Genomic DNA, 22,005 nt, shown 5'->3' on the forward strand with positions numbered 1-22,005 from the left:
TCACTGAGCGCCTGAGGAGGATATTAAACAGGTTTCCTTATTTGGGAATCATTTATCCATCTGCAGTGTTGCCCCTTGGCTGTGTATTCTGTCCTATGGCTACAGCACCACAGTCACCCATTTGCAGTGATCAAACTGTTCATAACTGCACAGAGAATTTATTTTTAAAGTTTCCCTCCTCGCTCAAAATAAGCAGCCTGAAATATAACGATCACACTCAAGATGAACGACATTGCAAAGGCACCAGTTCAGCAATTAAGTATCCTCTAATTGTAGATTAGAAAAAGAGCAAAAAAGAATAATTGTCTGTTTTGTTTTGTAACTCAGATTAATTAAAGGATATTTGCTGAATTTTAATTAAATATTGACTCGATTGGTCCAGTAACTTTTGAATGATTTCATGAAAAAAAACAACCTTCTGCAGCCAGTGAAAGAGCAGGAAAGCCTTTATCTTGTACACAATACTTTATCAAAGAATCACATATAAAAACACACTTCTTTCAAGAGAAAGCTTTAACTGTTATTTTCATTTCTTTGATTCCCCGTTGGTTGCTCCTCCTGACTTTGACGTGTTAAAGCCCTCGACTACTAAGAACATTCGAGCAACAGAAATACACACACCACAGCACACAGACCCTTAGGTTTAAGATTAGAATGCAACACACACAATTCAAAAATATATCCTCTAATCTTGCAGTAGTTGCCTTTTTTGTCTTTTGTACGTTTAGAAAAAATACACAATTAACTGGATTTTGGAGGAAACGCTTCAACAAAGTCACAAGAGATATTTTGCACCATGACAGCTTTGGATACAGCACCGCTCTATCCTCGCTAAGAGTCTGCAGTGTCCCGTGTGCCATCAGTGTGCATTCACATGAGTGTTCACATGAACTGAAAGGTGTGGACTGTTGTGCCCTGCCAGCGTCCTGAGGGTCATATATATATTCATATTGACATCTCCAAGATTCCCCTCGCCATTCTGTCATGTGTGCTCACACGTCGTCACCTCGGGGAGGGGCGTCTGATCCTGCATGACCACTTGAGGAGGGGTGGGGGCAGGGCGAGCATGGGCCACCGAGTTTTTCTGCAGCTCCACCCCAAAGGCAGGAGAAGCATTCTGCAACTGTCTCCTGTACTGCACAAAGCTGCAGGTCTTTAGGATGATGGCCAGGATGTTCTTTCCTATCAGGATCCCGGACACCCTGGCGTCCCTGTACAGAATCATGTTCCCCCCACGGATGAAGAGGGTGATGACATTGATGGTCACCAAGCTCAGAATGGGGTACAGGAGCATCTTGTGGGGCACGATGTTAATGCCCTGCATGCTGATCTCGCTCAAGGACACGCAGGGCAGCACGAGCAGCAGGATGTAGCAGTAGAAGAACATCAAGCCCTCCGCCCACAAAGGAAGACCCTTCTTTTGAGGCTCCCACAGGTTGGCTTGGATGTCCAGTATGTCCAGCAAGTCCACAACGACCCAGAAGAGACGGTTACGGATCTCTTCGCGTTTCTTGAAGGCTCGAACATACTCCATATGGTCAATCGCAACCAGCACCACAAACAGCACCGGGATGCAAATGGATAAAAGCAGTGTCAATGCTTTTCTTGCAAGAGCGTCCAGGCTCTTCCTGTCTGCTTTGTAGTTTTGATACACAAAGTAGACCTTGATCTCCAGCACAAAGATGTAAAGGAACCAGAGGATCATGGCGTAGCCTCGCTTTGCAGTGCGCACCTCAGCGCCCACCCACACCGCCACGTAACGCAAGACGATGAGGAAGCAGATGTCTCCCACCATCACCATGATGCAGATGCCAATCTTGCGTGGCCCGTGGTTCTGCTCCACCAGGTAGGCATCAATTAGCGCCATGCTGCTCATGATCAGGATGGTGGACAGGCACACGTGGGGCTTGTTGGTGGGAGGTGGAGGTACCATCCTTGCCTGGGCGAGAAGAGAGGGAGTGTTGTTGAAGAGGGAGTGCAGAGGGTGCTCAGTTTGTCCAGTGAGGAGGCAGATCAGATAGTGCTGCTAGACAGCGGTGTTCCCCTCCATTGCTTCTGCCTTGGCCAGAGTCCAGGATGCATTAATAGGATTCACACAGATCACTTCAATCAATCTCCGCTTGTGCCCAAGCCACCTGCCGGGTAGACAGTACCCCTCATTTAGTAAATTATGTTCATTGGCAAATGGTCTGTAAACATACAGGTTAGCTATTGTAAAAATCAATAAATCTCAGGATGAGCGTCTACCTTTAACACCCTGATAATTATTCATCAATCACAACACAGCAGTTTAATCAACGAGTTGCATTTTCTCATATTGACATAGAAAAAGAGCTGCTGCGATATGTTCTCATTCCGACACCCTCATTTTCATACAAGCTTAAGCCTTCAGAGATAAAAATTCAGCTGAATACTCACTTGTGTCCCTCTTTGTACTTTATCCTAATGACTGGCAGCGAGCGATCATCCATGAGACTGCACTGGGAGATCACAAAGCCCATCTGTAATCCACAGGAGAAGAGAGGAGAAAACGCACGGGATCCTCTCCTCTTCTCTGACAGACGTAAATCCACCAGTCATGGATATATTTCTCCCTTCTTTTTTTCTTTTTTCTCAAGCGAAAGAGAAATCCCCAAATATTGCCGCCATAATCCACTTACTTGCTCAGACTGAATCAGGAGGAGGCATCTTAATGGTCACAAAGACCGCTCTCAATTTCTGCAACTAAGAATAGAGGTTATCTTGTGTTGTGCTTAGATAGAGAGTGTAAACCTCCAACTCCCCCCACCAAAAAAAGAAAGTTATTCTTAGTGGAAAAATCTCTGCAGCAAGTCCTGCTTAAAAGAGAATTTCCTCTCCAGAAGTTTTCCTCTCCATCATCCAGCATCCAGGAAAATGTAACATTTTGTATGTTTTCCTGTGTAAGTTTGTGTGTTTCAGAAGATTCTTTTAAATGCAACGTGTTTTCCCGTGTGTGCGCGCAGGTTTCAGCTGTCTCCACGCTTCGTTGTCGCTGTAAAATGCTGCCCCCTTGGCGAGATCCTGGCTGCTGCGCCGTTTTCTGTCTTCTGCTCAAGCAGCTTTTGCCAGAGACACCAGGATCAACAGCGCCAGTGGATTCCCCTGTCTCCACTCAGTGTGCTCTGCCAACACCACCAGCGCTGTGATACTCCAGAGGCGCCTGCCTGTGCCCGTCTGCCTCTGTGCACTTCTCAGCCCCTCTCTCTGCGAAGTCACAGAGATGCTCCTCTGGTGCGTTCACCACCACACACTCCTGGGATGAGCTCTCTCTCTCTCTCGCAGCTCCTCTTCCTTCTCCCTCTTCTGTTCAAGTAAAGGCACTTGCTGTGTGGAGGTGACGCTCAGCAGACCACAGCTGCAGAGCGAGGGAGAGAGAAAAGAGGTAGAGAGAGAGAGAGAGAGAGAGAGACAGAACACTTTTCCAGGGGGGTGGAGGAAGGCGGGGAGGGGTGGGGGGGGGGAGGGAGGGAAGAGGAGCCAGCCTTTTGCAGCTTAGCTGAATGCACAACTTCTCTCTCACCCTGTGTTTTTTTCCTCCCTCTTGCATCCCTCTCTTCTTTTAACATTGTGTCTTGTGCTGATATCCTATTTTCTCGGGCTGTTTCTTTTTTGGCTCCCAGAAAGAGCCCTGGTTTCCTTCCTTCTCTGAGAAGCCCATTAAGGCACCGTGCATTTTTTTCTCTCCATCGGGTTTGAGGTGCAGAGATGAAAAGTGATCCAAAGAGGAGAGAGAGGATGCTCTCCAGTATGGGATGTAAAAAAAGCCAGCTTCCCAGCAGGCTGTGTGTCTGCAGTCTGGGGAGACATGGGGGAGGGAGGGGGGGGGGTGAGGCGTGCAGTGGCTCCTCCTGACAGAGAGCCTTTCTATTGATCTACTGACAGAGCAGTGAATTAGGAGCCTGAGATGGGGCCGGAGACCAAAAGAGATGAGGGGTAAGGGGGAGATGGGGAGGTACAGATGTAGGGAGAGCGAATAAGAAAGACGGAAAAAAACTGAGATGAGGAGGCCGAGTGACATGATGAGAAGAGAAAAAAAGAGACTGGGAGATGTGCGGGGTGGGACTAAATGTCAAGGGAACATTTTTATCCCCTGAGATGTAATAATGCCTGAGCTGGCAGATAATACGTATGCAAAAATGTATAAAGGTGGGGGGGAAAGGTTGGTGTGTTTGCTCTGCCGTGCAGTATGCTAACACTACTAGCTCTGTTTATCCAGCTGGGCCAATTAGCGATAATCCTTCCTCAGAGGAACCAAACTGCTTTCATTACTACAGTATGAAGCCATTTACTGCTCACTTCATGAATTGCGGTTATTGAGGAGTCAAAAGTATTGGCTTTCTATGCCATGTAGCTTCACTTTTCATCCCACTGTGTAATGAAAACTAAACGTAATTGCAATCAATCATGCAGATTTTTTGCAGTCCTGAATGGTTGCAGATCTACCAGCTGCAGATCAGCTGACAGTCGCCATCATGGCTGTTTATGACTTCTATCATGCCTTTATCATGGGAGCATATGGAGGATTCATGTCTGAAAAACCAGTCAAGCGACGCAGCCGCTTGCTTTTTCCCAAGCTGCTCTCTTATTGACTATTTCCTCTGGATTTATCAACCATAATTGAGCCATGACAAGTGGAGTGATGAGTTGGATCCTCCTTTGCAAAAAGTCCACATTTCTTTTTTGTTATAAAACACATGGCTGGCTTCAGTTTAACACCAACTGGAGCAGAAATGTTACTGCAGCCAGTGGTGGAATGTAACAAAGTACATTTCAGAAGTAAAAAAAGTACTTTTTACTTAACAACATTTATTTTAAAGCTTTGGTTACAAGTGCAAAATATAAATCAACTAATTGGTTATAATATATTCTTATAGTTTAGATTTATTAAGATTAGTTCTGCATTCACCAGCTGCAACATTAAAGTGATGCACATATGAATGCATGACTAATTACAGTTCAATACTAGCAATTTATTCTGAGATTGGCCATTCTGTATAAATTAATCATCATTCATTTGTCATATGGAATTATACAAGGTAGCAAAAATTATAGTGAAATGTGATCAGGTCCTTTAACCTGTGCACTGTGATTTCGGCCTTTTTTTGTCATCTTACATTGTTGGCTGCTGCTTTGAAATTCTCCCATGTTTCTGGATGGTTTTTGTAATCCATGGTTTTTGGTTTGGTGAATGATTTAACTTTCCACACATCCTGACCTTAACAAAATGCTTAATCGCTAATCCCGAACTCGGGCAGCGACTCTGCAGCTGCCTCCGCACAGCATACAGCAGTGATCCACAGCAGAAACATGACAATACCTCACATTCCCACTGACACTTCAGTCCTTAGTCATTGTAAAACACTCCTCCTCCCCTTCCCTCACCAGAGTCGTCTTCTCCATTGCATTGGCAAATAAAAAAAGAGCCACCTGGTTGAATGGCTCTGTCCAGGATTTAGGATGTGTTTTTAAGTGAATCAAAGGACCTTATGGTTCCTGATATCCCACTGGAAACTGTACAATAGCTAGAAGAATGCTAGTTCAGCCATCTTCTCCATCTTTTCCTGTACTGATGTTTACATATGTAAACATCCTAGTGAGTTTATTTCCTCATCCCAGTAAGTGACCTGCAGCCACACGCCACCACCGTCCAACACCAACTACAAAAAGCATCACAGAGACCAGTGAAATAAACAATTGTAGTGAAGCTGACATAGAGACAACTGGACAAATCCGCACCTACGTCAGTGTCAATGAAGAGTACTTTTACTTTTGGTACTTAAAGAATGTTTTGACACAAAAATAGTTTTGTACTTTTACTTTTTTACAGATAATTATTACACTGTAGAATTACACCATTTTCTCATACAAGAGCTTGTATGATATCACACAGAAATGCATACACTACTGTTTGTATGAGATGCTACGAAATATCAGCTCACGAAAGACATTGCGTACTTATTGTGGAGGTCAGGATTAGGCAAGAAAAGTTACTGTGTTTAGGTTTAGGAGAAGAATCATGGCTTAAAATGACTCAAAGTTCACACAATTCCAAAAGTCCTGTTTTTTGATCCATCCACCACCCCAACCTCCCTCCTAACTGGACTGCTTGGGACACCTTTCTTCTTCACTCCCATTAGGGCGTTGGTCATGTGCATGCAGTCTTCCATAGTATGTGGGTAATGCACAAATAACTGGCTCATCATTACATGAGATCGGTACAAATTTTGGTGTATTACCTTTCATGTGTAAACATACAAACAGGGCATGAGAACAGTCTGAGTATGGCAACTTTTACTCAAGTAAGTAAGATCTGAATACTTCCACAGCTGACTGCAACACATTTAACAGAATGTTAGAGAAAGTGGCCTTGGTTGTTAGAAACCCATTGTGTAACGAAAGGTCACAGGTCTGATCCCCATGACAGGCAGCAGCACACCTATTAACAGCTATGTGTCCTTGAGCCAGACACTAAACTGCTACCTGCTTGCTCATTTGTTCAAAGTCACTCTGCATGAACTGTGTATGTAAATGAGTGGATGGCGTGTCTGTTTCACAAGGGAGCAGCCCTGTGATCTTAATAGTTTCATTCACCTCCCTAAAATCAGTATGGGAGAATGATACAGCACCTCAATCATCCGCTTTGTTATTCCTCCCACATCCCATCCACTAATCTATAATTTATATCTTCATTTACATGGCTTTTGTAATACACAATGGCGTCCAAGACTATGATAACCTCTCCATTAAAAAGGGCAGTTAACCTGAGCTCGGACTTTGATTCGCATCTGCTTGATATCTTCATTCCTACATGCTCAGCATTTCGTCTTCCTTCAGTCTGTGTTTATAATTCATGAGCGTGGAGGAAATCACATCACTGTCTCTTAAGGGTATTGTCTATTTTAGATGGAGCTGATTTATGCACATGGTTTATTACCGCTCGTGTGTGTCAAAGTTCTCAGTCCTGATTAATGTAATTATGCTGGTAGACCAACACAAGGCTATATTTTTATGATTTACGATATTTCAGCCAAGAAAAGTACATCCAGGCGTCTTGTCTGTCCTCTTCTGCCCTCTGTCCTTCGTCCGTCAGACTCTGCTCAGCCTCCTCCAAAGGACTGTCCTTGGCTCCTGGACAGGGACACTGCATCATCACTGCTCCGCACCGGGGAGGCTAATACACACAGCAAAAGATAGCAGATGATAAAACACCACATTCTCTATAACATGAAGCACCTACAGAAGACAGTCAGAGCACTCAGAGTAAGGAAGCCGAGGAGTGGCTGCGCTGCAGCTGTCTCATTCGGGCTTTTAGAGTCACAGAGAAAGTTGATTTCAAACTAAAAGTGTTCAATTCGATCTCTTCGCCTTTAAATGTGGTGTTTGCCTTTATGCAAATATTTGAGCACGCTTTCTCAGAGCATAACGCACTCCATTTTCAGCAAACGTTCCCTTGACAACCGAGTGCAGCAGCTTGAGAAACGTGTTTTCTCATCTTGTCAGAAAAGATATCATGGGGGAAATTCACCAGCGTGCTGCACCTTGAACTAAGCTTAAATAAGGCATAAAATATGTTTTGTAAACATTGCCGCAGGAGTAAAAACAAATTACACCTTACTGTCGTAGTAAGAGAATTGAGCTTTCAAGTGCGGTTTCTTCCTTTGGTAGATTGCAATTGCTGCTTCAATCAGTTGCCTATTCTTCCTTTTCCCTTTGTGTAAATGTCTACAAGGCTTTTATTATAGGACTAAGTCTGTCTATTAAAAGGATACAGTATGTCAATTTGATGAAGGTTTTTCCCTTTGCAACTTTTTATACTCGCAGTTTGTTTTTTTTTAACACAATCCATGTTTACTGCATTGATGTTCCCCCGGAGCGAGCTGAGGGGAAATATTAATGTGCACCTAAGTGCTGCAGGTCGTGGCATAATTACAAGCGTATGCATCACTGAATTAATAAGCTGTTTTGATTTCCTTTGTGTTTAGACTGCACATGATTTACTTAAGAGTCAAGAGTGAAGCACGATTAATTTTGCCGTGCCATGCCACATGACACCCAATAGAAATACCTGCCAATCAGAATTATCACAAGCCTTGTGTTTTGACATGGAATGTAGGTGAAATGTTTCTATCTTTGTCTCTGTCGTCATTAAACGGAGAGATGGGCGTTGAACAAAGAATCAAGTTTCTGTGTCACAGCATTCGTGATTTGCAGGTGTTGTTAGTGGAGAAAACAAAACAAAGGCGATGGACACAAACATGGATTAATTGCTTGGGTTTGGCAGCCGGGGATTCAGTGTCAGCAAGTTGTGAAAAGATTGGGGGAATTTACATCACCAAAGACAATTTGTACATGAAGCATAACAGTGGAAATAGAACACATAAATCACATTAGCTGTAACCCTGAGTCTGCCATCGATTACCTACAGGAAAACAAATGGGGGCGTTAAGGCTTCCCATCCTTAAACATCCCCATCAGGGTTATAACCACCAAACGGGAGACATGAAGTGAACTGGCTGAGCTGCTCCCAATGGGGCTATTAGATCAGAGATGGGAGGGGGCAAGGGGCGATGACCCTCCAACCCCTCACCGCCTACCAGACACCCCTGCTGGAGGAGATGTGTTTCATTTTAGCCCCTGTAGTTATATTTAAGAAAGGAAAATGAGTTTATGTTCAAATCTTTTCTTTATTTGACATGACATCTGGTCAAATGTGAGACAAAGGCTCATCAACAGCTCTTAGAGAGGATTGATGACTACAAAGCAGACCTGGATCTAACAGTATTTGCATTTGATTGATCTCGTTCAGTGTCCCATGTGGGTGGGCTGCGCAGCGCAGAGGAAGAGAATGATTGCCACATTATTACCACAATCCGGATATCAGCGGAGACATTTTGACATGCATTTATTCATTGAAAAACCTTCTGACCTCACAAACACACTCCACTCAGAGCAAAGCAAACACTAAGAATTTTCTGCAAAAACATTTAAAGTTCAAGTGTTGTTATATAATATAAGGAGGTGGTTCTTGCATCTCTCCAAATGCTACCTGGAAACACAGCGAGCGACAGAGCTTATGATCACTGCTCATGAGCACAGATTTGTTTTTATATAAGCCTCCCCCAGTGTGAGAACAGTTGGGGGTGGAGCATTGTCATTCAGGGCTCATAATACCTTTTTGTCTGAAACGCAGCTTTAGACATGCAAGATGAAACACATGTAAATAATATTTCCTGCTACAGCCTTTCCAGCACAAAGAACCCACGGACAAATAAAACAAGAGATAAATTCCCTTGACACCATTAATGAATCAGGTATTAGCAGATTTATGTCAGGTTCGCTGAACAAGTTGATTCCCTTTACAGTTTGTATCAGCAATTTCTATTAAAAAGGGAAAATAATAAATACCTTCCTGGAATGTTTGTTTTATCTGTTTGAGAGTAGTGCTTAAAGGGATAGGCAACCCCAAAATCAGAAAAAGACATATTTTCCCTCTTATCTGTAGTGCTATTCATCAATAAAGATTGTTTTGACTTGAGTTGTGAAGTGTTGGAGATATCAGCCATAGATCTTGTTGTGAGCAGTTTCGTGTAAGTACTATTTTCTTTCTATCAAAGTAAATCTGCAAATTCATCATTCAGAGAGAGAAGTATCAACCTGTCTCATCCCAAGTCGTTGCATATTGCCGCTTTGCAAGGGACTTCTGCATCTAAAATAGCAAGCGCTCCAGGTGTCCTTTGGCACTTGCTATTTAAGTTACAAGATGCCACTACTATGATGTCAACACAAGCACATGCCGGGATTCCAGGCAGCGTTTCAACCTGACGCCATCCAGCGGTGTAACATGTCGAAGCAACAACTTCCATCCAGTTCCATTCTCAACTGATGCTGATCATCCATGTATTATCCTGCCTATCATCCTAATTTTGATCTGGGAGTGAACTGTCCCTTTAAGATTTTAGTACTGACAGTAAGTAAGAGCAGCATTAAGTTTTATCCATCCTTATTAATGACAAAGCTTGTGGTGGCCTGTAAGTGACACAATAATCAGTCACATCCTCACTATCACAGTCAGTGAGTGAGCTCATTAGAGGCGAGGTCCAACAAAATTTTCAAGTAGAGAGCTGAGATATCATTATTCAAACTAATATTGTTATAATAGTGCTCTGTAATTTTTGTCTTGAGAACTAAGTGCTGCCATTCAGACAATCATAGCAACACACTCCACCACTGAGCAGCTGAAAATGCAAAGAGGCGAGTTAGGGAGGATGAGAGGGGTATAGGGAAATCCCAATGGATGATGAGATTTGGGTCAGAACAGAGCAGAAAGTGGGTTTCCAAAGCCAGAAAACTCTGCACCTGCTGCAATAATTGTTTGTAGTTAACAGCCTTCAGCACCACACTACATATTTTAGTAAACATACGTCATTTTACAACCTTCGGCAAAACATGAATTTGTTATTGTAAATATTGTTGGTGCTTTTAAATTGAGAGACCTTCACTCTTCTCCCAGTGGCAATTTGTTTTATTTACAGTAAATACTGAGATGATAGTGGCAGTGGAGTTAGTGTCACTCAGGGATGCTGTGTTTTGATGAGCTAATTAGCAGCATATTTTCCTAAAAGGCTTTTTGTTAACCTGCCTACTCGCCACCAATACGTGGATTACATTTTGATGGACTGTGCAGCCACACACAGAATGATGTTGAGAGAGTAAAAAATGAATTGAAGAAACGGAAAATAAAACTGCGGAGGTTGTCAGTCAGTATTAACGACCATGACCCCTTTTGACAAGGTTATGGGCTTTCTTTCAAAATGTTCGTATGCTCGTTATTTTTTAATGGAGCTGAGAAGGAAAAAATTACTGCGTTATCATAAATGTAAAGATAAACAACACACTGCAGTGCACACCAAGGGTGGTGTGTTGGACAGTGATTTTTCTACAGCCTTATTAGACCTGAAATCATTGATGAATTCTCTGTTTATGCAAGCCCCTCTGTGGTTTCCGTACTCTGATTAATTGAATACAGAGCAACTGTGATGCGGCCATTTACCCATAATGATATTTGCATGCTCCCTCGAGGTTGCTTGTGTACACAGAAATGCATGGCATTAATTAAACTATCCACAATCATAACTAAAAGAGAAGATGAAAAGCGTCCATGAGCATTGCCTCTTTGTCAAGGTCATTGCATACAGCTCTTTACTTATAAGTTGCTTTCTTTTCACACTGCTGCGTAGCATGTTGGCTAAATGTTATTTTTTATGCATGAACACTCAGGTGATTACCATTAAATCCAGCACAAGCCCTGATAAAGACAAAAAAAATCTGTCAACAAAAAAGGATCAGAGCTTTAACGGGACATTTCAGCCCCAAATCAGAAATACATTTACATACATTCTCTTACCTGTAGTGCTAATTTTCAGTCTAGATTGTTTTGCTGTGAATTGCAGGTTGTGAAGATATTGGCCTAGAGATGTCTTGAGATGGTAAAAATACAATAGAACTAAATGGCACTCAGCTTTTGACACTTAAAGTAGGTCTGGGCGATATGGCATTAAAATAATATCATAATATGTTTAGGCTATATCATGATACATGATCAATATATCAGTATCAATATTTTGAAATCTCTAAACTAAACTACTAAAATACAAAATTATTAAATGAACTACAGTTACAAATAAAGTAGCTACTGCCATAAAATAGTCACATAAACTACTGTAATAATTAAGTTTTTTAAAAAACTCTTAATGCAAGATAAAGTGAAATACAGAGTTAAATAAAGTACTGTTATAGTAAGGTTAAATAAGGTATTGTTATAATTAGATAGCAGAACCCATTGTGCATATTTTGAAGCGCCCAACTTTTGCTGTGGACTTGATCAGTTGGATGCTAGCGTTAGCAGAAAGTTAAACTGTAATCATGGTGAGAGAAAGCTGGAAAAAAACTAACAGCTCTTCACTTCATATATTGCAACGTTTTGCAAGTCGCACTGTTGCTCCATGGTGGCAAAATGTGACTTAATAGTTATGATCACAGCTCTGCAGATAAAAAACACATGCCTCACCTGCTTATAGTACTAATTCAAATAGACTTTTACCACAGGGCCGATGAGCCTGATGATTTATTCTCTGTAAGCTACATAATTAAGTTATAAAGGGCTAGGTTTAGGAACACAATCATTGTGGCGATGCACTTTCGAAGTTCACACGGTTTAGAACACTCGGCTCCTGGGGAAAGTTCTTCATTTTGTGACCCATTCACTTCCTCAATCTGCCTCCTAAGCGGACAGCTCTTAACTGCTTCATTTTTTACTCCTATTTATGCATTGGTCATGTGATCACAGCCTTTCAAAATACATGGATTATAAATTATTGGCTCATGATTATGTGGGATATATACAAATGCTTTTTGTAGAAAACCGTATGAACTGTTAATGAGAACAGCCTGTTTGTGCAACTATTTTCTGTCTACCAAATTACACCTGCCAACCATATCACCAAGCAGACGGAAGCATGCACCCTTTGATGAGAGGCTCCTGCTTGCAAGATGTTAACAGTTACTGTGTCCTCCTTTGCTGAGCTGTAATGCTAACTTGCTCACTGGTGCTACTGGAGCAAGCAGTAGATGCAAGCTGTCTGCGTGGTGATGCAGCTGGTGGGTGTAGTTGGGTAGAAAGAAAATAGTTCCTACATGAAATTGCTCATAACAAGGTCTATGAAATATCTTGAATAACCAGGGCATGACTTCTAAAAAGAGACATTGCTGAGTTTTTTTTAAATATATTTTTTGGTGCTTTGAGCACCACAAGCCAAGTGCCATCTAGTTCCATTATATGGGAGAGAAGGCAGACATCTCTACAGCTGATATCTTCAGCACTCTGCAACATACACCAATACTAGATTGATCAATAGCACGGTAGCTAAACCATATGTCGTTTTGATTTGGGGTTGAACTTTCCCTTTAAGAAATGACTAATGAAAACTAAAATATAAGCTTCATGCAAGCAAATAATGAGCACCGGCTTGCATCATTATGTGTTTTCAGTGCAACTGTGAACAAGAGTCAATTGTGATGTTATCTTCACGGAAAGCTGCTCCACAAAACATCCGTGCTATGTGTTTCTTCCTTTTCAAAGCACTGTGCTGGGTTGCCTCCCGATCCACATGTGCATTTTCAGTGGCAAGTTTCCCAACTCTCCTCACAGGGGAGCAGGCTAATTTGGGGAAGTAGTTTATAAATGGCAGAAACTGTACAGCCCCGGCTCACCTTTCTTCCTGAGGACGACTGCTTAGTTAGCTTAATGAGGCAGGGTTGTGTGGATGCGTCTGTTTTTTTTTTGTTTTGTGGTTGTTTTTTTTGTTTGCTGAGAATGGAGAGGTTAAACTTGATGAGATAAACTTTGCGGAGTCCACTGGGGAAACTTTATCTTGCATGCTGTTTTTGTTATGAAAGTATTATCTGCTATCATGTGGCAGGTATACTCACCACGTCTGTGTAGTGCGTGTACAATAGCCGTTTAAACAACTCTGGCTGACTAGAATACAAGATATTTCTGATATATAAGTCCTTGACAATAACTCACCCTATCTGGGAGCAAAACACGTTAGCAGTATGTGGCATCCTGTCTCCAGAGCTCTTACAAGACCCAGCTCTTGGTAAATGGCTGCACTAATGTTGCGCCATGACTGACAGTGGCCATTAATCACTCAGTGTGTGGAGGATGGGTTTGTTTTATAATCATTGTAGCTTTTTACCATTGTACATGTATTCTAAAATCCATGCACAGTAGTAATGAGGTAGATGAGGACCATTAGTGAGGTCATAAATCACCTGTGACTGACTGGAGATACTGAAATTTGTAAATCGACAAGGTTATCAGGTTTTATGGAGTTAAATTCTGCAGGAGCAGCTAGGAGAAGATTTTAAGAGGATGCAGCTGTTTACTCTGCAGTTCACATGGAAAATTAGTTTGATGAATTATCTGTCATAGAAATGTGATTATAATTAAACCATACTGTAAACCACCAATCTTACCCAGGACACACTGAACGCTTACTAAGTCCTGCCCTGCTTATTGGTGCTACACCTGCCAAGCCATTCTTGTGGGCTATGGCACATAGGAAGTTTAAATTGATGATATTGTTTTTATTTATTTATTTATTTATTATATCTTTTTTAAACATTGCGTCCTTGATTTCAGACAGAGCGATCAGACTTCTCAGTCCTGGCTGGCAACTAGATGAAATGACAACTGTTCGTTGCAGGTTGTGTAAGGTGAAGCTAGCTAGCTAATTAAGCCACACTAGCCCCATGAGTTTTTAAAAAACCATAAAACTATAGTCTGAAGTGGACGAAGCCATCGTGACATCAGCCATTGGTGTATGGATTGCCATTCTGAAGCCTTAAATTTGGCTATCTTGTTTTTTGTTGTTGCTTGTTTGCGTTTTGGGAGCCAGAAGCAGGAGTGTAAATATAGATGGTGCAGGCAGTGCAGTTGCACTGGGACCCGTAGGGGTGCCAGGTAGAGTGTTGGGCATTTAAGGGGTGCTTGCAAATAATTCAGACTCCACCATTGGAAATATGCTCGTGTTTAAAGTCACATTATATTAAAAGCAGTACCATTTGCTTTGCCCTCAAAACAGAAATCTCTGTCATGTTTTTCAGTTTCCTTGGAACAATATTTCCTTTTGGGAAAGTGTTTGTTTAGTGGTGTAATGCAGTGTGTTTGAGATGTTCCTTATTTTTTGTAATGAAAATTGTTTACCAAAAATTGGTACCTCACTTCCCACCAAGAGGATTTTCTCTTTGAACCTTGCACTGTTCAAAATACAGTTTTTCTCAGTTTCTAGGCACGCTTAATCCTATTATGTTCATTCGAGGTTCATACTTGTATTTTGTGTTTCTACTAGAACATGCTTAGATGCTTAAAAAAACACCACTTTTTCTAATTCCTTTCTGCCTGAATATACCTTTATTCTCTGTTTGTAACGCTCTGTTTCAGCACCTGTCTCTTTAAGACCCCTCCTGAAAGTTGACTTTTATTGGTCAGTGCTTCTGGGTCTTCCATATCTCAGCGTCTCATTGTAGCACTGCTCATTGCAGAATGACTGTGACTGACTATAGTGGCACTGTCTATTGTGAAAAACCACCAATTAAAGTTTCTAAACCAAAATCTTCGCAACTGGCTATGTACTAGCAGGACAATGATGCAAAATTATGGAGAAATTAACAACCTTGGCAATAAAACATTTCATGTTTTCCTAAAGTCAGCATGTAGCTACATGTAGCAGTGTAGGCTAAGTAATGTAAACACTTGGAGTAGCGTGCCTGGAGCATGACTATAAAGAACTCTTGTTACAAGCTGAGGTCAGCTTGTAGCCAAAGAAAAAGAAACATTGGAAACTGCATTAAGAGCGATCTGAAGCCTGAAGTTGGCTCACAGGGATTACTTTTATGTATATATATATTTCTTTTGTTTTGTCAATATTTGACTGAAAATAAGAAAAAGCATAATAAGTCCCCTTTAATGCACCTGGGATCCACTTGAGCACAGCAGTGGTCCTCTGTTGCAAATGTATTAACACGTTTTTATTGGTTTTACACATCATTCACACACTCTTTCAAAACAATTAACACACACCTCATAGAGACACCCAAAACTGTATTGGTGTTAAACAAAAGGAAAACATCTATTCACAGCTGATAGAAATTAAAATTGTTTGCATGCGTTTTAGCAGGGCCACAGCCAGAGGAGAGAATAGAGCTAAGTTTCCTTTGGTTGCCTTTATGTTGCTTTTATTTTTGTTTACAGTAGTCAGTGTTTCTGAGTCTGAAAAGTACAGAAACAAGACTAAAAAAAAACTTGTGTATATGGTTGTTGCAGTCAAGCCCTTAAGAATGACATGGAAAATTCTGATGCAATACAATAACATCTTTTTATGTCTGAGTTGTATTTCTGAGTCAGGATGGCATTCTTTATTAGTTCTTTGGTGAAGAAAAAAATGCAGTACAAAAGCTGTGCCATAATAAATGTCTAGTTAGGGGCTTACACGGTCTTGAATGTCATCAAAAGTTGATGGGCATGGAGAGATCTGCACATAAGAATGTAATGAATGAGGAATGTTTCTTAGAAAATCTCTTTTTTCAGGGAATCTCAAAAAGTCCAGGTGCAGCAAGTAGGTTTGTAATCTAGTAAAACAATACTGCAGAAAAGAATACAAAACAACATTCATGGCCTCGCTGCAGCCATCAGCTGGCTGTGTTCATTTACCCTATTAACTGATGATTTTGTGCCGATTTTATTAGTTGTAGTGTGTCTGTTGAATTGCTTATTGTTTACATGATGTCTTAGCTTCATCTCATCTCATTCATTTATTTATGACAGGACCACCTTTAAAAGGGCCTCTTAATGAATACATTTGCTTGCCTTTTTGCCACATACCATAACTACATGCAGTATCAACAATCGGCATAGTTATAGAGTACAAATGATCTAAGATTACAGCAGCACCTCTGTTTTGTTGTCAGTTCTGTTATGATTGATTGACATAATATTTGAATTTGATAAACAAGTTGTGTTGTTTGATGGAAATATTTGTTGGATGTTTTTAATATTTTGTGAGTGTTAGAACATTTTGGAAGCAAAATGTGTCATTTTGGCCAGCGACTCACAGTTTAGGCCTGTGTGGGAACTCTGAATGGACAAATGTGTTCAAATGAACAAAAAAACAGTAAATGAAAAGAAAAACATCATTCAGGGATTTTTCTGCTAAACAGAAATCACACAAACTGTGACTGCTGAACTGGGGTGTGAACCAATCTGTGACTTTTATGTACTGTTAAACCCTGAAGTTATAGTGTTGGTATTACTGCTCTTTGGACGAGGTGGGAGTAATCTGGACAAATCAGTGTTTGTAACTTATATTAGAGCAGTTAAGCAAAATGTTCAGTCCAGTCCTAAAACTATTTCTGTTGAGGTTTTAGTTGTGGAAGGCTAAGAAAATTGACACCACTCTCCAAACTCTATATGCTGAGTATTTGTCTTTACTAAAGCCCGTAGCAAACTGTTTAAACCAGGACCCCAGGAAGCAAATTTGCGTTTCCAGGGATAGTGGAGGAATGGCCCAGTTTTTGGCCCACAGTTTTTGCAAATTGGCCCCCAGCAACACTGCTAACCTTTTTTTTTCTTTTTTTTTTTTTACAATTATTCCCAGTGGCCACTATTGCAGCAAAAAAAAAGTCACCTTCAGTCCAAAAGTATTTTTCCAACCTACCGCCATTATAAAAGATACGTCTGTGAAACTGTTGACAGGGTACATTATAGACTGTATATAAAGATTGATGATTCGCCCCCACTTACCCTCGCTGTGCTTAAGTAAGGCTAAAATATCCGACATACGGGTGGTGCCATCTTGCACTGGTTTTGTCATTGAGAGCCGGAGTCTGCGCAGTAGAGATATCCGTGGTGGCCAAAGCACCCGTCCGACCAATCATGAGCAGCTCAATTAAATGTGAGCGCATGAATTTGCTGTCACAGCTGTCAATCATGGCAGAAAAGCCCCTGGAGAAAAAGCACTGTGCATTTTCACTGGGCCGCAGAAGCTAGAAACTTTTTTGATGTATCCCCTCAGATGAACAATTGACAAGCTCATTGGGCTGAATAGTCATTGTCTCTGAAGCTGAGATCAATCCTCACCAGCACATGAGAGAGTTTGCTGTTTGGATATTGAATCCATGCAACAAGTTTCATATAATTATCAGTACACATCATTTAGTGTAAAGGGGCATTAGGTAAAATGGTTACTAATATCGACGGGGCTTTGACTTTTAAAAACAACAAAGTCATACTTTCACAATAGAAAGTACACTAGCTAACTAGGGCAGAAATGCAACAGAAACACAGCGAGGAGATACTATATCACCATGCAAAATACTGTCAAAATATCTCTCTTTCATGTGCTTTTTTGGCTCGAGAACGAAATGTGCTCCCTGGCTCCTACTGTAGCACCATCCTCATCGTTAAGCAGGGGAAGATGCAAGATGGTGGAGGGGGGGAGGTGGGAGCAGAGAGATTGGGAGTGCTTTGAAATTCCAATGGGCAGGGAGATTTGGTTCCAAAACAGAGTAGTCAGTGAGTTTCCAGAAAGCCAGAAATTTGTGTTGTGTAATTCCAGCGAGGGAGGAGGGACAGAGGGAATTGGGGAGAGGGAGTTTGTTCCAAAATGGAGTGAGAATTGAGAGCTTTAGCAGCTACAATCAGCAGGTCGCAGCAGCTGGTCAGGTTACCGCAGAGTTACTGATGCTAATTAACAACCTTTGGAGACCCATGTAGGTATATTATGGTCTACTGTGTGCTATGAGATGTAAAAATCGCACCTGATGCACCTTTAAAGGACAGCGAATTTAAAAGGCACACTTTTACCTCACAGCCAGCAGAATACGATCACAACAAGACAAACATGAGTGTTGTCCCAATGGAGATTCACAAGTAAACCATTTAATTTGGCAATGACTGGCTCATAATGCATAAATCACTTTCTCAGTGAAAATGTGCCACCGCTACTCAAAACAATGTATTTGGGTCAGTCAGCACTTGCAGTCCTGTGAGAGGCAGAGGGACGCCACCCAAAGGCATGAGCACTCTGAGGCTTCCATAAACACAACCACTGTGTTTTTTGGCTACAATGCGACGCCAGCGTTTATTTAAATGAATTGAAAATGAGACGGAAGCTGGGCCAGTGCAGTGATTTTCGACCACCCATCGCAATTTCCATTGTCTTGTGCCAGAGGCATTTGGTGCTGGCTAGATAAGGGGGGAATGAGATAGATATACAAAAGAGGAAGGAGCAGTTGGATTGGGAGATACTCTGTTAGGGGGAACCTGCGTTGAGGAAGGTGTGTTTAAACTACATGCGCTGACTGACAATTCACTTATACAATTTAAGCTGTTTTTTGCAGGAGAAGGGTGCTATTGTTTCAGCTTTTTTTGTTTTTTGCAAGAGGCATTTAGTCCTGCTTCACAAGAGGGGAGGTGGAGGAGAAACGCAGGAAAAAACAGTCATCAGAGCTGTATTCAAACACCTCGTTTTAGCCCAAAAGATGCAGGAGGGAGGGAGGGTGGAATTGTAAAGGAGGTCTGCCCTACATTTTTGAGTTTCTAATGCTCAACATGATGCCAAGGGGGAGCACAGGCTAGTGTGCCCTGCAGTTAATACACAAACCATTTCCTTTTTTCATGATCCCTCCAGCTCCAAAAAAGAACCTCATTTTAGTCTCATTTTATTGGAGGCAAAAAAAAAGCTTCATGAGATATCATATCATGAGTTTGCTTCAGTATTTTACCCAGAAATAGAGCTGTCTGAGTGTGTCCTCAATCCAAGTCTCCCCAGGATACTGTTTCCCCTTGCTGACACTTTGTGGGGGCTTTTTTTTGTTGCATCAACTGGCCTGAAGGGAAGGATCCTTTCGCCCCACAGTGCACACGGCGGCTTTTTGACTGGCTGGACTCCACAGCTTTCAAATATTGTTTCCAATGACTGAGTTGTTAGAGAAAAGTCAGCATGAAAAGCCCTTTCCTCTGCCATCATCCTGGCTCTTAGAAAGAGAGCAGTGAGAGGTGTGTGTTTACTGCTCAGGCAGTCAGAGAGAGAGAACTGAATACATTTATTCAGAGCGTTTGCTTCCCTTTACACAGCAAAGAGTCGGAAATATCTTTGAGACGCTGTGTGCTTTAGATTAAAGTTTGTCTCTTATCAGAGGTTGGGACTCGAGTTACATGACTTGGACTCAAGTCATATTCGACTCACAAATTGGTTGACTTTAGGCTTAACTTGACAAAATCCAGAAGACTTCAACACCAGTGACTCGTAATTTAACTTGAACTTTGAGACTTACACCGTTCCCCAAGCCCAAAGAATAAAAAGTATTGTATTCAAAAAGTGTGCCATAAATTTAAAAAAAAGTTATTTCCCTTCACTTCTTAAAACTTATTCATTACCAGCAAGTAGAGACTTACTTTTCCACATCCAGTTTGTTTAAACCAGTCTGACAGCATCCTGCCAAATTGCAGGATAGAACCAAGAACTAACATAATGTTACTGAGCGCCAGTTGGTAAAAAATTCTGCCAAAAATAAGGTTGTTTGCCTTTAAAAACTATTCAGTGATCAACAAAAAATGAATTGCAGTGCAATTGAATGTGCAGGTTTAAAATTACAGATTGAGACATAAAAATGTAAAACTCCATTCAGAATTTGAAGATTAGTAAGTTGAGGCTAATATTAACATAGCGAGCTAATGTATAGCTAAAAACAATACTATGTTTTTAAAATGGCATTGCTTTTGGTAAAGAGCACACTATGACTTTTTTTGGGACATGACTCAGGACTTGCCTATCTTGACTCAGGACATGACTCAGGACTTGCCTGTTGTGGCTTGGGTCTTGACTCAAGACATTTCTTGTCTTGACTAGAGACTATAGTTGGGACATACCTGTCTTCACTTGGGACTTGGCTGTCTTGACTCGAGACTTGACTTTGGATGTGTGTGCAAGGACTTGAGACGCACATTTGCCTTAAAATCCACAGCCAGTTATTTCAGGTGGATTATAAAATATATGCAGTTTGACATCCACTTCAGCACTTATGTTACAAATTTAAAAACAGCTCCTTGTGTGAGCTGCCACCTCAATTAGTTTGGCACTCGTGTCGCATGAAGACTAACATCCTCATGGTCCCTGGAGTGAGAGAAGAGTGATAAAGTGAGTGAAATTTAGGAGTCAAAAACTTGAGAGAGGCCTTCTTGTTATGCATGATCTATAATGGGCCCACCTCTGCTCTGAAGAACTCCTCTTGCCAAGAGTAAATGTGCATTAAGCGTATCTAAATCACACAACTTTCAAAGTGGCTTTTAGCACTTTCTCACCATCTGCTAATTCTCTAAGTGTTGGATGAGGGAACCGACGCCATTAAAACTGGTGTATGTAATGTAATAGGGCTTTATTTCACCCAATTAAACACCAAACTGATTGTGACTCGACATATCCACTCACATCTCTTGATACTCTTGGGCTTTGTGTTTTGGGATTTTTAAATGAGACGAGGTTTCGAGCAAAAAGTTAAAAATGTTCCTTTCTCGCCAGCTGACATCTCAGTGCCCTGCCTCCTCCCTGTTACCTCTTCAGTTCATTATAAGCAGCCCGGGCGCAGTTCAACAAGCTCAGATTCATTCATTTCTTCATATTAGCCTCCACAGTTCTTTGACCACCATCAGACAAAATTATATGCTACCTTCGTCAGGTTACCAACCATGGCCCACAATCAGGATATCACAGTATTTACATAATAGGGTCTGCTGCTAGTGTTTTGGAGGAGTGCTGCTAAAGATTAACATAAGCCTTATCAGTAGAATAATACAAAATCCTTTTGTGAAACTACTTCTCTGTGACACTTTAAACTGCTATCTAATGGCACAAAACTATGTTTTCTTGCTTAGGAAATTACACCCACAATGATTTTATGTCACATTCATGTAAGGGTGCTGTTTAATACTCACAAATGAACAGTATTACATCTTGCTTTAAAAAAAAGAGAGGTGTTGGAGCAGTAGATGGTGTATGTTAATGGAATACGTCATCCCTCAAATGATCATTTGTATGTGTATTACTCAACTAGTGATATGTTGATTTCAAAAAAAAAAACCCCTCAGTTTTTCTTGCATGTGTCATGGGTGAACGAAGAATCCAAAAACGAGAAAATTTGTGATGAACTGAAGTCATAAGAGTGGACATTTAAAAACAGGGAAATTACAAACCATCCGTTAACAAACTTTCAGAAAGGTCATGCAGTGTTTCACAAATTCTCAGTTATCTAGTTGTATGCTCAGTACTTCCCAAACTCATGCAATTTTGCAAAAATGTTACTATTAAAAACCTCTGCAGCAGCCCAGGCGCACTACTTGCAAGTGAAGTTATAGCAAAATTGCAT

General features: G+C 41.2%; 1 protein-coding gene across 1 annotated transcript; it reads right to left on the minus strand.

The window, feature by feature from the left end:
- Window positions 1-982: 982 nt before the first annotated feature.
- On the minus strand, window positions 983-1,933 carry LOC121954224 (transmembrane protein 121). Its single transcript, XM_042501571.1, has one exon. It carries the CDS (start codon window positions 1,931-1,933, stop codon window positions 983-985), a length of 951 nt encoding a protein of 316 aa, XP_042357505.1.
- Window positions 1,934-22,005: the final 20,072 nt, after the last annotated feature.

This window comes from Plectropomus leopardus, chromosome 15 (assembly GCF_008729295.1).
Source record: "Plectropomus leopardus isolate mb chromosome 15, YSFRI_Pleo_2.0, whole genome shotgun sequence".
Lineage (NCBI taxonomy): Eukaryota > Metazoa > Chordata > Actinopteri > Perciformes > Serranidae > Plectropomus > Plectropomus leopardus.